The 16,796-nt window shown below is 44.5% G+C and overlaps 1 protein-coding gene across 1 annotated transcript in view; it reads left to right on the top strand.

Annotated features, from left to right (window-relative positions):
* CTNNA2 (catenin alpha 2) overlaps window positions 1-15,105 on the top strand; it is a gene marked incomplete at its 3' end in the record, with an annotated part of 122,766 nt that extends 107,661 nt beyond the window's left edge. The window contains exon 9 of the mRNA XM_083367206.1: window positions 14,818-15,105. Coding sequence (XP_083223332.1) covers window positions 14,818-15,105 — 288 coding nt within the window. The remainder of the gene's footprint in view (window positions 1-14,817) is intronic.
* Window positions 15,106-16,796: the final 1,691 nt, after the last annotated feature.

Raw genomic sequence — 16,796 nt, 5'->3', positions numbered from 1 at the left:
GGTCTGAACGGTCCGAGGGTGGGAAATGCTCCTTATTCTTTCTCAGCCTCCATGAGTTCTCTTACATCAGGGGTGTCAAACTCAATTTCATTGAGGGCCACATCAGCATTGTGGTTGCCCTCGGGGGGCCGGGTGGGTATGGCCAGGGTGGGCGTGGCCTACTGGGTGGGCGTGGCCAGAGTGCATATGGCCTACTGCAGACATGTCAAACACAAGGCCCGGTGGACAGATCCGGCCCGCGAAGTAGTTTCATGTGGCCTGCGAAGCCATCCTGGAAACAGTGAGGGAACGGTCCCCGCTGACTTGGCCCTGGCCCAGAGACCCTCCTTCTGTCAGAGACCCCCAGATCTGTCCCACTCCTGCCCAGGCCCCCATAGGCACCCTTGATGCGAACGATGTAGTGCTGGCCACGCCCACCCAGTAGGCCATACACACTCCAGCTGCGCCCACCCAGTAGGCCACGCCCACCCTGGCCATACCCACCCGGCCCCCCGAGGGCAACCACAATGCTGATGTGGCCCTCAATGAAATTGAGTTTGACACCCCTGGCCTACTGGGTGGGCATGGCCAGCTCTACTGTACATCATTGGCATCAAGGGTGCCTATGGGGGCCTGGGCAGGAGTGGGACAGATCTGGGGGTCTCTGGCAGGAGGAGGGTCTCTGGGCCAGGGCCAAGGCAGCGGGGACCGTTCCCTCACTGTTTCCAGGATGGCTTCGGGGGCCACATGAAACCACTTCGCAGGCTGGATCTGGGCCCCGGGCCTTGTGTTTGACATGTCTGTCTTACATAGTCCACTTGTGGTAGGTTTGTGCTGCATGCCTATTTGCAAATAAGGAGTAACTTCATCAGTTGGTATTAGCCCTTTAAGCTCTGAAGAGGTGTGTGTGGGGGGGGGGAAGTATCTATTTTTCCCATTATACTCTTCCAGGGCATTAAAAGCTACAAAAGAGGCTCTTCTAAAAAAAATGTCCCCAGGGTCAAAGAACATGTTTTGGCATGTGGGAAAGGACACTTTCTCTACTTCTTTTGCCAGTTTGGTTTAGACTCAGGGTGTCAAACTCAATTTCATTGAGGGCCGCATCAGCATTACGGTTGCCATCAGGGGGCCGGGTGGGTATGGCCTGGGTGGGCGTGGCCTACTGGGTGGGCGTGGCCAGAGTGCATATGGCCTACTGGGTGGGCGTGGCCAGCTCTACATCATTCGCATCAAGGGTGCCTATGGGGGCCCGGGCAGGAGTGGGACAGATCTGAGGGTCTCTGGCAGAAGGAGGGTCTCTGGGCCAGGGCTAAGGCAGTGGCGGCCATTCCTTCACTGTTTCCAGGATGGCTTCGCGGGCCACATGAAACCACTTCGCGGGCCGCATCCGGCCCCCGGGCCTTGTGTTTGACATGTCTGGTTTAGAGGTTAAGATACTAAGCCAGAAACCAGGAGATGGTGAGTTCTAGTCCCACCTTAGGCCACTCACCAAGAGTCTGGGAGTTCTAGTCTTGCCTTAGCCATGAGAGCAAGCTGGGTGAGTTTGAGCCAATCACCAGGACACCGTGAGTTCTAGTTCTGTCTTAGGCATGGAAGACAGCTGGGTGACCTTGGATCGGTCCCTCTCATTCAGCCCAGTCCACCTCACAGGGTTGTTGTTATGGGGAAAATAGGAGAAGGAGGAAGTAAGTTTGCTGCCTTGAGTTATTGATAAAAATAATGGAAGGAAGGAGAGAGAGAGAAAGAGAAAGAAAGAAAGAAAGAAAGAAAGAAAGAAAGAAAGAAAGAAAGAAAGAAAGAAAGAAAGAAAGAAAGAAAAAAAGAAAGAGAAAAAGAAAGAGAAAGAGAAAGAGAAAAAGAAAGAAAGAAAGAAGAAGAAAACGTACGGATGGACTCTATCAAGACTTATCTCTGCCTCCTTTTCAGCATTTCAAAATTCATTTCAAAAACAGTCACATCTATCGACAGGCTTTTAAGGTTCGAGAGTAAAATAATGTCACCTGTCATTATTGTTAATATCATTTGGATTCTGCTTTCTTTTCTTTTCTTTTGAAATAGCATTAACGGCCTAGAGTACTCACTAGAGTAGAAAGGCAGGGATTAAATAAAAATAAAATGAACAGTGGCCTGTCTGCAGATGGGGCTGGAAGTGAATACCTCTTCTCTCTTGGCAGACGAGCATGGGTTCAAACACATCTTCCTTACCGAAAATAAATTAAACAATGATCTCCCAAACTCTGCAAATAGGCATTGCAACAGGTTCTTTCGATTCCTTCCCGCTTGCCTAATCCGACACGGCCATCCAAAACTCCTTACCGAGCTTCTGTTTTTACAGGGAAGATTTGAGTAAATTGCTATTTGCTCTCTGCAATGGTAAATGTGCTTATTCAAATGTAAGCCGATAGAATTCATTGTGGCTTATTCCCAGATAAAGCACCTGTAGGTTTTGTTTTGTTTTTTTTTTTTTGCCCTTTTAAAGGAGAATCGAACAGCGCAAACCGAATCGAAGACAGCACTGATTGCCTTTCTAATTTTATAGCAACATGCCGGCAAAAATTCCTCCCCCCCGGTTTACACGATTTATAAACAGAACGTCATCAATTAAAACGCCTTCGTAATGTGCGCCCTCGGTTGCCTACCTCAAAATTTTATTCACAGTTGGTGATTAAAACCAAATTCCCGAGGTCTTGGATCCAAAGGGAATCATCGGATCTAACACCTAGTATCGGGAAGACATTTGTTAAGGTGGTTAGTTTCCCATTATCGAGTTGTCTTTCTGTTAATTGGTTGTAAAAAGCTCAGATCTTCCAGTATCTGGAGGAAAACAAATTGTCCATCGATAAAATGGATTTAAATGACTATGTCTAAGAAAAGTCCCTAAAGATGATAGAAACCGTGTGAAACAAAGGTGGTGGGGGGGGAAGGCCCAACTCTCTTGATTGTGGCTGCACATAGCATCATTGAGCACACTTTGAGGCATCAGTTTGGTCTATTTTGATTTAACACAACATCTTGATTTGGGGAAAAAAACAAACCTAGTTACACCCTCTCAAGTCAAAGTAGGATATTGTGGACCAGCCAAGTGTCTTTGTTTTTCCAGTAAGAGACCTCTGCAGGTACAGAGACACTGGCTTTGAATGCCTGGATCAAATATGGTGCTCCAGCACTAGAGGGTTTTAAGAAGAGATTGGACAACCATTTGTCTGAAATGGTACAGGTAGTCCTCAAGTTGCAACCCATCAAAGTTACAACAGCACTGAAAAAATGAGCTGGGCCATTTTTCCCACTTCTGGCCGTTGCGACATCCCCGTGGTCACGGGATCAAAATTCGGGTGCTTGGCAACTGACTCATATTTATGACGGTCGCAGTGTCCTGGGGTCACATGATCCCCTTTTGCGATCTTCTGATCAGCAAAGTCAAGAGGGAAGCCAGATGTACTGACTAACGCAAGAATGACCGTGATTCACGTAACAACCGTTAGCAAGAAAGGTGGCAATATAGGGCAAAATTCACTTAACAAATGCTTCACTTAGCAAGAGAAATTTTGGACTTAATTGTGGTCGTAACTCGAGGTCTACCAGGATAGGGTTTCCTGCTCGAGCAGACTTTCCAAGGTCCCTTCCAACTCTGTTACTGTGTTACGGCACCTGGAAGGCGAGGCGACCATGATAAACCAGGATCAATACAATTAGCAAAGCTTTACAGGTAGTCCTCGACTTACGAGCACAGTTGCAACCAGAATTTGCATTGCCGAGCAAAGTGCCTGTTGTGATTCAGTGTCAGCCTGTGCTCCCAGCAGCTAAGTCTGAGGAATCTGAGGAGGAGAAGGAGGGGTTTGGAGAGCCTTCGGTGTCGGAGGGAGGCTCTGATGCACTGCAGGACTCTCAGCCTGGCCCCTCCAATCGTGTTCCTCATGAGGCTCAGCTGTGTGAGGAGGAGGTGTCGGACTCAGAAGAGTCACAGCTGAATCTGTTCAGAGACGCTAGAAGCAGAAGGCAATCCAGCAGAGAAGAGCCGAGAAAATCAATGAGGCAACTCAGTGAGAGGAGGAGAAGGCAGTGAGAAGCCAGGCCTTGGGACTGATAATAAAAGGGGAAGGTGTGGGCAGGGCTGGTTGCTGAAGGCAACCATTTGGATACATTCTAAGGGAATCCTGGTCTGTTCTTGATACTTCTGTTTCATTCCTGTTTGTTGACTCTTGTTTGATATTTTGATTCAGTTATTGAAGGAAATATTCTGTTGCTTTTTTGTTTGAACTGTAAATGAATTTGGGTTGGGTTTTTCCAGCCTATTGACTGTAAAAGGAAAAAGAGGTTGTCCCTGACACACAAACAAGGCCGGTCATAGGCTGGAACAGAACAGTGCCACAGGTGGCACGCATAGCCCTCTCTGTGGGCACGCACGCCCTCGTCCCAGTCCTATGCCTTCCGCTGGGTTTTATAAAACCTTTTCGCCTTAGGCCTCCGCCGTCACGTGCAAAAAAAAAAAAAAAAGGCTCAACCAATCAATTTCAACTTCTCACGGGAAAAAAAAAAGATCTCGCAAAGTTGGAATTGATTGATTGAACTTTTTAGTCCTACCCAGTCTGCCGTTACCACCACAGCCACGCCCACGCAATGGGCCACGCCCACCCGGCACCCGATGATACATAAGTGGGTTTTGGGTTGCAGTTTGGGCACTCGGTCTCTCAAAGGTTCGCCATCACTGACCTATGCCATGTCACCCCTAGTCCTTCTTTTCACTAGACTAGGCATACCCAGTTCATTTTCTTTAGGAAAAAAATATGCAGAAATTACTTATTTAGCAATCAAGAAGGGAAGCTTTCACATTACTGAGGTCCGGGCCTCTTGTTAAGCATTAAGCAGGCAGCGGGGCCTACTTAAAGTAAAATCCAGAAAGAATTAAGTAATTGAGGTCAGAGCGAGGAGCTTGTTATTTTGGGTCTTAAGCAAAACAGAGAGTCCGCACTGCACAAGGAAGGGAAAAGAAGAGACGAGCCTGTCCAAGTAAGACTTATTGTACTAATGACAGGTAGTCCTCGACTTACAACCTCAATTGAGCCCAAAATTTATGTTGCTAAGTGAGACGGTTGTTAAGTGAATTTTGCCCCATCTTACGCCCTTTCATGCCACAGCTGTTAAGTGAGTCAGTGCAGTTGTTAACGTTAGTAACACTGCGGTTACGTGAAATCTCTCTTCCCCGTGGACTTTGCTTGTCAGAAGGTCGCAAAAGGAGGGGGGGGTCACATGACCCCAGGACACTGTAACCGTCATAAATATGAGTCAGTTGTCAAGCGTCTGCATTTTCAATCACGTGGCCCTTGGGGAAGCTGCTACAGTCAGAAGTGTGAAAAACGGTCATAAGTCACTTTTCTTCAGTGCCGTTGTAACTTTTTGAACAGTCAGTAAACGTACTGTTGTAAGTTGAGGACTTATCTATATTTTGAACATAAGAAGCATATGGATTTTTTCCCCCTTGTTTTCAGACCTTGCTGATCCTCTTTCCTGCCTTATATCTTACAGTACTGAAATAAAAGCAAGACAGTCTCTGCCTTGCTTATCTTCTTTTAGCTCTGTCCCTTGGGTGCCCAGATGTCGAAACTCTTGCACAAAATTGTCCACGGAAATTGTCGTGTGAGAATGTGACTTCCGTGGCTGGTGACATTTTTCCCGTTGCTTATCTAACCTCTTATGCTTGTGATCCTGTCCTGCGATATGTGGGATAACGTTAAAACGTCAAAAGAGAATAGGTCTACAAATGGAATAAAAATTCCGCTAAACTGTTGGTCGAAATCTGGGGGGATGAAAAATAGGTAATGAGTGGTCCAAATTAGGTGCAGCTCGGTTCGAAAAACCCCGACACAGTTCATAGATTAGAAAGCTTTAGTTGGTGGGAGAAACCTATTCGATGTTATTTTTGTTGATTTGGGGAGCTGTTAAAAACTCGGGCAGTCTCTACGCTTACGTTTTTAAAAATTAAATGAAGAGACGGATCATTGCTCAAATGAGAAAGAAGACCATTGTATATTATTGGGAAAAGTTCGCTGCAAATGAGAAGAGAAAATTGAAAGGAATAAGAAGCAAATGGGATTTGCAAAGCAAAAGCTATTTATGCATCCAAGGTCCCACTATGAGTGCAGGCGACCCAACTAATACTGGTACGCCTTGACTTACGACCATAGCAGATCAAAATTTATGTTACTAAGTGAGACAGTTGTTAAGTGAATTTTACCCCATTTTATGACCTTTCTTGCCACAGTGGTTACGTCAGTCACGGAAGTTGATAAGTTAGTAACCCGGTTGTTAAATGAATCTGTTTCCACCGTTGACTTTGCTCATCAGAAAGTCACAAAAGGGGATCACATGTTGAAGGTGGAGGAGGCAGAGCAGAAAGAAGGGGGAGGAGGAGGAGGAAGAGGAGGAGGAGAAGCAGAAGAAGAAGAAGAAGAAGAAGAAGAAGAAGCAGAAGAAGAAGAAGAAGAAGAAGAAGAAGAAGAAGAAGAAGAAGAAGAAGAAGAAGAAGAAGAAGAAGAAGAAGAAGAAGAAGAAGAAGAAGAAGAAGAAGAAGAAGAAGAAGAAGAAGTTGTTTCAGTGTCTCATGATCTGTAGTTTGCTGTGGTTTTGCAGTAGAAATGGGTCCCCATCCAAGACTCAAGTAGAGACTTCCCATTGTGCTTAATTCTTATTTTTACCACTGCAAGTCTATATTATTCTGTCAAACTCTACCCAACTGCCTTTTTCCCCCTCGGAGGAAAAAAAAAACAGTGCTCAATAAGGTAGTTTCCTCAGCCTGATGTTTTATGTGTACACATTGATACGTCTACAAATCTTATTTAAAGTGAATATAATTAGAATTATCTGTTAAAAGCAAGTTATTATATACTGCTGACTGAGGTGGAACAATCTCTATTTCTTCCTCTAAGTCTTGTTCTTTAGATAACTCACAAACTGAAATTTTAAGGCATGTTTAATTATCTTTTATGATTGCATTTTGCCTAGTATTTTTCCCCTCCAGTTATCATAAATTAAATATTTCCTTATATTAAAAGGGAATCCCTTGCATGCGAAATTAGATGCGATTCCATTTTTAAATTTTATTGTTTAAAAATTATATTGGCTGAGGCAATTAAATCATCCTGTTGAAGAAATGAATCTTTTTGCATGCAAATGTGTGTTTGTGTGTGTGTGTATGCCCTGTGCTCTTTTTATTTATTTATATTTTTCCCCCACACTAAGGCTCTAATAGCTGAGCAGTTTTGAGGCATTAATATCTCATTTCAAAAGGAGAAAATATTTCTAGTGAAATGGCTGTCTATAGCTTTTGATAAGTTGTTTTATATATATATGTTATGAGGAGAAAAATAGCATTGGTAGGCTGCATTAAAATTCAGAATTGGTTAAATGCACAATTAATTTTGCCTCGGAGTCCCAATAGTTTTCTTCCTAATAATTGAAAAAATGCAAATGAGTATAACTAAGCTGCGGATTGACCAGTTATGTTACCCTGCAATCTATCTTAATGAATTAAATGTGCATTATGTCCAGATAAGTAAATTATTTTAAATGTGATTAAGTGGGTTTTGTTTTTTTAAAGGAACAGGGAGAAAAGATTCCACCACCATTTCCCAAATTCAAAGCTTTTGTGTTTGTGGCTGTAGTCTAACACAGTTACGGGGTAGTGCTCGACTTAACAACAGTTTGTTGAGTTCAAAGTTACAACGGCACTGGAAAAAGCGACTTACAAACATTGCAGCCTCCCCATGGTCATGTGATCAAAATTCAGACACTCATATTTGTGACAGTTGCAGTGTCCCGGGATGATGTGATCCCCTTTTGCGACCTTCTGACAAGCAGAAGCAATGGGGAAGCCAGATTCGCGTAACAACCGTGTGGCTAACTCAACAAAGGCAGTGATTCACTTAACAGCGGTGGCAAGAAAGGTCGCAGAAGGGGGCGAAGTGGATGGCTATGATGCACCTTAATAAACCATAGCGATAGGCACCTTGGCTGCACTCTGAAAACGTCTGGAGCATCACTTGAACAGCGTTGGCATTGACAAAAAAACCACCGTCAATTGCAGAAGGCAGCGTTACTTGGAACAGCTTTGACGCTTTTACTAGCCTCCGAGAAAACACCCACATCTAACTATCCCAGGACTTTGGGAAGGTGGAGTAACAGGCCAAATCCAGTCTAAAACATCTGTACCAGGCAGTGAGGCCAACCATTATATATATATTCCATTGCAATGCTAATTGTAAGAATATGCTTATAATAAGATTAATAATAATTAATAACTAATAACTAATTAATAACTAATAACTAATTGTAAGAATATGCTTATAAGATTAATAATAATAATAATAATAATAATAATAATAATAATAATAATAATAATAATAAAAATAAGATTATTAATAAGATTCTCAGGGATGACTCACACCCTGGACGGTATCTCTTTACTTTCCTACCATCCGGTAGGAGATACAGGAGTATAGCCAGCCGTACCAACAGGCTGAAAAACAGCTTTTATCCCTGGGCTGTTAGGCTTTTAAATGGGATATAATCTCTGTGAACTTATGCAGAATTGACTTGGGAGGCCGGTGTGTGGTGTAGTTAGTTCACATGGTGTGGTAGGATGGAGGGTTTGTTGTCACTGTGTGTTGGGGGGAGAGAGCACGTGGGGGCGGAGGCTCAGCTAATCTCAATGTACACATGTTGTACTTTAAGTACCTTGGTGGAGCAGTGGGCTAATGCCTCCTTAAGTAACACCAGCTGCCTGCAATTGGTGCAGGTTCGAGTCCCACCAGGCTCAAGGTTGACTCAGCCTTCCATCCTTCCCAGGTAGGTAAAATGAGGACCCAGATTGTTGGGGGCAACAAGCTGACTTTGTAATAATGCCGCTTGGGGAGGGGGGTGAAAGCCCTAATAAGCAGGCATATACATAGAATGAAGGCTACTGCTAAGCACATTGGTTTGTGCTTCTTAGATTGTAAGCTGCCCTGAGTCTTCGGAGAAGGGCGGGATATAAATGGGATTAAAAAAAACAATAAAGGATTATTATTATTATTATTATTATTATTATTATTATTATTATTATTATTATTATTATTATTGTTGTTGTTGTTGTTGTTGTTGTTGTTGTTGTTGTTGTTGTTGTTATTATTATTATTATTATTATTATTATTATTATTATTAGTTATGAGTAGCACCAAAAGGTATAAAAAAAGCCTTCAAGAATTCCATGCTTCCTGCAGGAATCCAGATTAAAGCACCCTCAACAGATGGCTGCTATTCAGCCTATGCATGAATATATCCTGCGAAGGATATGTAATTGTTTTTGGCTGTCCAACTGTGCTGAGCACTAGGGATGCTTCCCCAAATCTTCAAAGGATGGTGCCTTCCTGTAATTCGAGAGCACCGTTTCAGAGTTTGCATTCTGCTCTTCGAGGGGGAACACAGCCTTGACCTTGTTTTTATTTTCAAGGAGGGCTGTGCAAATCCTTCCAAATGACAGCGTATGCGCTATGGAATGCGCAGGAATACTCAAAAGATTATTCTTCTCAAAGTGTAAAGTTTTCCAAGCTCATGGAACTTCTTGGGAAGCTCGTCCCAGCTCTCTCCATTTACAGCTCTCTCCTTTCAGAGGATTTTTTTTTAAAAAAAAACAACAACATTTATTTTACTTGTATTCCACCTTTTATTATTTTTACAAATAATTCAAGGTGGCGAACATATCCGACACAGCTTGCTCCTCTTGTTTTCCCCACAGGTAACAATCCTGTGAGGTGAGTTGGGCTGAGGGAGAGGGATTGGCTTTCATGCCTAAGGGGGGGGACTAGAACTCATCATCCCCTGGTGATTGAGCCAAAGTCACCTGAGCTTTCATGCCTAAGGTGGAACTAGAACTCTCTGTCTCCTGGTGAGAAGAACTAGAACTCACTGTCTCCTGGTGGTTGGCCCAAAGTCATCCAGTAGGCTTTCATGCCTAAAGTGGAACTAGAACACTCCGTCTCCTGGTGAGAAGAACTAGAACTCACTGTCTTCTGGTCGTTGGCCCAAAGTCATCCAGTAGGCTTTCATGCCTAAGGTGGAACTAGAACATTCCGTCTCCTCGTGAGAGGAACTAGAACTCACTGTCTCCTGGTGGTTGGCCCAAAGTCATCCAGTAGGCTTTCATGCCTAAAGTGGAACTAGAACACTCCGTCTCCTGGTGAGAAGAACTAGAACTCACTGTCTCCTGGTGGTTGGCCCAAAGTCATCCAGTAGGCTTTCATGCCTAAGGTGGAACTAGAACACTCCGTCTCCTGGTCAGAAGAACTAGAACTCACTGTCTCCTGGTGGTTGGCCCAAAGTCATCCAGTAGGCTTTCATGCCTAAGGTGGAACTAGAACTCCCCATCTCCTTGTGATTGGCTCCAAGTCATCCAGTTGGCTGTCATGTCTAAGGCGGGACAAGAACTCGCCATCTCCTGGTGATTGACTCAAAGTCATCCAGGTGGCACTCATTGCTAAGATGAGACTAGAACTCACTGTCACCCGCTTTCCAGCCTGGTGCCTTTATCACTAGACGAAAGCCAGACCTGTTTCCCAATACTTGAAAGGGGCTGCCACGTTCCTCTTCAGTCGCTTTTTCTTTAAAGCTGAATACTTCGGTTTCCGAGCTTTTCGATGCAACATTTCATCTAATCAATTCTGGTCTCCTTTCTCTAGCCCCCTTTCGCTGTGCACGAATCTTACTTAACCTAGGGCAGGGGTAGGCAACCTTGGCTCTTTTATGACTCATGGACTTCAACTCCCAGCTATGCTGGCTCAGGAATTCTGGGAGTTGAGTCATAAAAGAGCCATGGTTGCCTACCCCTGACCTAGGGAGCCCAAGATGGTATCTATTCTTCAAACGCGGAACTTTTAATATCACGAAGGGAATGTCCTTATTTAGTTGATGATGTTTTTCATCAAGATTAAGATGTGCTTTGGACGTTTCAGCCTAGGTATCCGACAATGGATCACAGTTCTGCCAGGGCAGGGGGTTGGACTAGATGACCTCCATGGTGCCTCCCAACTCTTATTAACTGTTACTGAATTGGAAGGATGTTACTGTTTGTCTGAGTCTGCGGTATATTTTTGACCCGATTCTTTTTTCCCAAAATGAAAAGATGGACGATAAACGCCTTATTTGCTGGGGAGAGGAGAAAAAAAAAAGATGACCTTGAATCTGGAGATTAAAAATTAATTACCAGTTGAAAAATACATGCCAACAAATTATTCCAACAAAGCAGCTGAGGTTTTCATAATGCTCGGCGTTCTAAATGAATGATGTAGCTCAGGAGTTTAGTTCATATGTGACAGTAAAGCGATATAGGGATTTTTAAAAAAATGTTAATAAATTTAGGAATACCTAATTGCACAATTCTTGAACGTGGACCAACTCAGGTTCATTTTCTGAAGCCTGCTGGGAGCTGCGTGTAAATCTCCGATTGTTCTATGACCATCTAGGATTGCAGAGAAAGTGAGACTAGTCAGATTCAGAAATTCAATCAAGCTGATTATTATGAGATAAAATAAAGGATACTAGCGCTATGTCCTCTGTGGTGATTCACTTAACCGTGACAAAAAAAAAAGACTGTAAAATCAGGTGCAATTCATTTAACAGCCCCTTTGCTTAGCAACGGAAGCTCTGACCTCGGTTGTGGTCGTAAGTTGAGGACTACCTGTATTGTGACAAATCCTGCCTGCCTCTCGCTAGAAATCAAAGGGCTGCCTGGGACAAGGGTATATCATCGAGAGAGACTTCAGCGAGGCTACAGGTAGTCCTCAACTTACGGCCACAATTGAGCTCAGCATTTCTGTCGCTAAGCAAGGAAATTATCAAGGGAGGTTTGCCCCATTTTACGACCTTTCTTGTCACGGTTGTTAAGTGAATCACTGCGGCTGTTCAGCCAGTCCTGTGGTCGTTAAGCAGATCCTGCTTCCCCCATTCACTTTGCTCATCGGAAGCCGGCCGGAAAGATCAACGATGATGATCACATGACCCCAGGACACTGCAACCGTCATTACGTACATGCCAGTTGCCAAGCACCTGAATTGTTGATCACATGACTATGGGGATGCTGCAAACGACCATAAGCGTGAAAAATCCTCATAGGTCACTTTTTCAAGTGCCCTTGTTAACTTTGAGCAATCACTAAGTGAGTGTTGTAAGTCAAGGACTTGACCTGTAAATGCAAAATATAATTCAAACAAAATGGTAACATTATTAACAAGCCATTCGTATTGAAAGCTCCATTCATGAACAGTTCTGGGCTTCTTCACCCCCTTGACAATCTTAATACCGGTAGTTATGACTTAGGGTTACAACCGAGCCCCAAATTTCTGTCGTTAAGTGAGACATTTGTTCAGTGAGTTCTGCTCCATTTTACGACCTCTCTTGCCACAGTTGTGAAGTGAATCACTGCGGTTAGTAAGTGAGCAACCCAGGGGTTAAGTCAATCTGGCTTCCCCCCTTGGCTTTGGCCTGTCAGAAGGCCACAGAAGACGATCACATGACCTTGGGACACAGCAATGGTCATAAGTATGAGTCAGTTGCCAAGCGTCTGAATTCTGATAACATGGGGAAGCTGCACCGGTCGTAACTGTGGAAAAACGGTCATAAGTCACCTTTTTCAGTGCCGTTGTAACCTTGAACGGTTACTAAATGAACTGTTGTAAGTCAAGGTTGTCTAATGCAGGGCTTTTCAACCAGTGGTACGGGTACCACCTGTGGTCCATTGGCACCTGGCAGGTGGTACGCAACCATCCTAGAAAAGTGGTAGCAGGGGAGGGGAATGAGCTGAACCGGTGGCAGCACTGCACAAGCCTGAGCGAGAGACGGCTTGAGCTGCAGGGCTGTCAGGATTCAGCGGAAGCGCCAGGATCAGCGCCAGGATCCAGCTGGAGCTCGGTGCAGATCCTGGCGCTTCTGAGCCCAGAAGAAGCGCCGATCAGCTGGAATGTTGCAGCATCTCCAGGGTCTTGTGATTTACATTCATATGCTTGGCAACGGATTCATGTTGATGACGGTCACAGTGTCCCAGGGTCATGTGAAGGGACCAAAACTTGCTGCAACCACCCAGCAGAGGGTGGGGGGGAGAATAAAAACCAAACACCCCCCCCATCCCACCCCCACTGCCAATCCTCAACAGAAATGCCCACAACAATGAAAACCTTGGACAGGAGGAAGAGCGCCACCGGGTGGGCAGGCAGGTGTCTTACTCGGCTGTGGCTTGGGGGGGGGGCTTTTTTCAGTGCCATTGTAACTTCGAACAGTCACTAAGCGAACTGTTGTAAGTCGAGGACTATCTGTACTTCATCACTTTTTTCCTTTTTTTTTTTTTTGGTCATCAAGTTTTTGACACCTCGCTAGGCGACTGGTGGTACTCGGATGTTGCCATATCCTAAAAGTGGTACAATGGGTGAAAAGGTTGAAAAGCCCTGATCCAGCGCAACCAGGATTTCGATCCCTGTTCAGCTCTGAAACTCCTTGAATGACTTTACGCCACAATCTCATCTTCCCCCTTGTCTCAGTGACTTCTTGAACGTGTTTTTGAGAGTCTCCCAGCCATAGCTAATGCGATATAAAACCTGTCTTGTCACTCCTGTTATATTGGCAGGATAATGATTTGATGACCCCAAATGTCCCGTTGTCAGGCAGAGTGACAGGCCTCATGTAAAACCCAATACATTTAAAAAAAAAAAAAAACTATTGGAAATGGGCTATTGAGAACATTCTTTATTAGGCAATAATATCTCAAACTCTCCTAAATGCATGTCTGGCTCCGGAGGGTGTCTTCACCGCCTTAGGTATAAAAATCCCAATTGTACACGTGGTTCACACAGATTTCTATTCAGTTCAAATTGTGCTTTGATTTCTCATTTTCTGGGTGTTTTTTGCTTTTTTTTTAAAAAAATTGTAGTACAGTTAGTCCTTGACTTACAACCGCAACTGACCCTAAAATTTATGCTGCTAAGTGAAAATTTTGTTCAGGGAGTTTTGCCCCATTTTTTATTATGACTTTGCTTGCCACGGTCGTTAAGTGAATCGCTGCCGTTGTTAAATTAGCGGCACAGTTGCCAAATGAATCTGGCTTTCCCTCCCCCCTTGACTTTTGCTGGTCGGAAGGTCACGAAAGGGGATCGCGTGATCCTGGGGCGCTGCAACCATCGTAAAGATGAGTCAGCTGCCAAGCGTCCAAACTTTGAGCGGCAGTCGTAAGTGTGACAAAAGGCCCCGAGTCCCTTTTTTTTCCAGTGGCGTTGTAACTTTGAACAGTCGCTAAACGAATTGTTGTAAGTGAAGGACGGCCCGTATTTAATCCAGAGCTGCTTCAGCCTGTAAGGTAATTTTATTTCTCCCGCGCAATTATTTCTCCTTGGCCAAGGTTAATTTTAGATTGTCTCCATAAAAAGAGCCTTGGTGGAGCAGTGGGCTAAGGCCTCCTTAAGTAACACCAGCTGCCTGCAATTAGTGCAGGTTCGAGTCCCACCAGGCTCAAGGTTGACTCAGCCTTCCATCCTTCCCAGGTAGGTAAAATGAGGACCCAGATTGTTGGGGGCAATTAAGCTGACTTTGTAATAATGCCGCTTGGGGTGTGTGTGAAAGCCCTAACAAGCAGGCATTTACATAGAATGAAGGCTACTGCTAAGCTTGTAAGCTGCCCTGAGTCTTCGGAGAAGGGCGGGATATAAATGGAATTAAAATAAAAAAATAAAAATAAAAATATAAATGGGATTAAAAAAAATCCGTACAGCCTTTCGAACGCTTTTCCTGACCCTAATAACGCCCAATCTTCTCTGCTCCTTCTAGCTGGACAGCGCCACGTCCCTCATCCAAGCTGCTAAAAACCTGATGAACGCCGTGGTCCTCACCGTCAAGGCCTCCTACGTGGCTTCCACCAAATACCAGAAAGTCTACGGCACGGCTGCCGTCAACTCGCCGGTGGTCTCTTGGAAAATGAAAGCTCCCGAAAAGAAACCGCTAGTCAAGAGGGAGAAGCCGGAAGAATATCAGACGCGGGTGCGAAGAGGGTCTCAAAAGAAACACATTTCCCCCGTACAGGCTCTCAGTGAATTTAAAGCGATGGATTCCTTCTAGGTCGCTTCACCGCGAGGGGTTTTTCCTTTTTTTTTCCTTCTTTTTCTATTTGCCTTCCATGTTTTTGTATGCGTACCTGCCGACTTGTGATGTGTCTGGCGTCGGGAGGAGGGGGTGTTTTGGGCAGAACCGGGATAATAAAGCAGTGTCGATTTGCATGCAACCGAGACTCAATTAAGCCATCGTGCAGCTTTCCTTCCCCTCCCCCCAAAAAAAGACATAACGGCGTTCCTTACGTCGACTAGCGGCCTATCTCACCGGCCTCTTTCCTAAAGTAGCCAAAAAAAAGGCTTTATTTTACTTTATTTATTTTTTAAAGGCGGCTTTTTTTTAAGGAAGAAAAAAAATGCATTGTCAGTGCAGGATAGGGAAGGAGAGAAAAATTGGGGTCCTCGGTGCTCTCTCGAACTCCGTTATTTTGTTGCAGACGTTTCATTTAAACGTCATCCGTGCTGGGTGGAGGGGGGATCTGCTCTCCGATTATTATACAGGTTGTTTGCTCTGTCCGTGTTGGTGGGAGTGGCTCGGTAGCTCCCGCTGTTTAAGGTTAGCTTGCTTGTTTTGAGTTGGTAGGAAGTAGCGCCAGGATCCCTCCCACCGATGCTTGCTTACCTGTAAACGCGGAGCAAACCCCAGTGCGGATGACGTTACCTCGTTGGGTCGTGAGACGTCTGCAACAAAAGCCAGCCAGCTCAGTTAGCACCGAGGACCCTTCATTTCAAACCCTGAGCTGCAGATAGTTCTCTTCTCTCGGATGGGAAGAGCCACGTCCGTGCACGGAACGTGGTAGTTGGCGGGAGCATTTGCTGGTGGGAAATCTTTTCAAGTGCGGTGGGGAATCCATGACAGCTTGTGTTGCTTTTCGTAACTAGCCAGTGTGCTTGAGTGTGTGGCCTGAATAACGAGGTGATTTAATTTCCAGCCCTCTTCATCATTACGATATGTGAATTTTTAGCCAAGCCGGTGATTTAAAAACAAAAACAAAAACACAGGATGAATGCTTCCTTTTTATCTCACTTTCCCCCCCCTCCCCCTTTCTTTTTCGAATAGTGCTATGATGAATTCTCATCTAATTTGAGCCATTGCCTTCTCCATTCCCCCCCCTGCCCCTCTCTTTTGAGCTGGTTTCCCCCCCCCCAACTCGAGTTTCTTCTGGTGAAGTATGAAGCACAACATGGTGGTTGACATTGCCTTTTTGTATTATTATAGTTATAAACGACTAATATTATTAGAAAATAGAGCCGGTGATCGAATGTGTAGAGAGACATGGGGGGGCTGAGACACATGTCAGAATTTAGAAACAAATACGTAGGTTGTAGCTTTGGATGACAGCAAGATATCCAATAGACCCATCATAACCGCTAACTCAATAAACTTATTTAACCTTGGCGTTCTCTGTATGGCTCATTTGTTCAACATAGACGTCGACACCCGTGTCCTCCCTGGCTTCAGCCTGCAAAACAAACTTGGATGGGAACGCTTATTGACAAGAAGCTTTTTGCAGACATCCAGCTGAATTTTCAGCCACCACTTCCAGTTTTGTACAGGAGGTCCTGGGCTTCCAACCATTCATTTAGTGACTGAAGTTACAGAGGTACTAAAAAAGAAAACGGACTTATAACCAGTTTTCACACTTATTTTATTTTATTTTTATTTTAATAATATTTATATACCGCCCTTCTCCCGAAGGA

The sequence above is a fragment of the Vipera ursinii genome (assembly GCF_947247035.1).
Source record: "Vipera ursinii genome assembly, chromosome: 7".
NCBI classification, from domain to species: Eukaryota; Metazoa; Chordata; class Lepidosauria; order Squamata; family Viperidae; genus Vipera; species Vipera ursinii.
The sequence above is the reverse complement of the archived record's forward strand: the minus strand, read 5'-3'. Positions and strand labels throughout refer to the sequence as shown.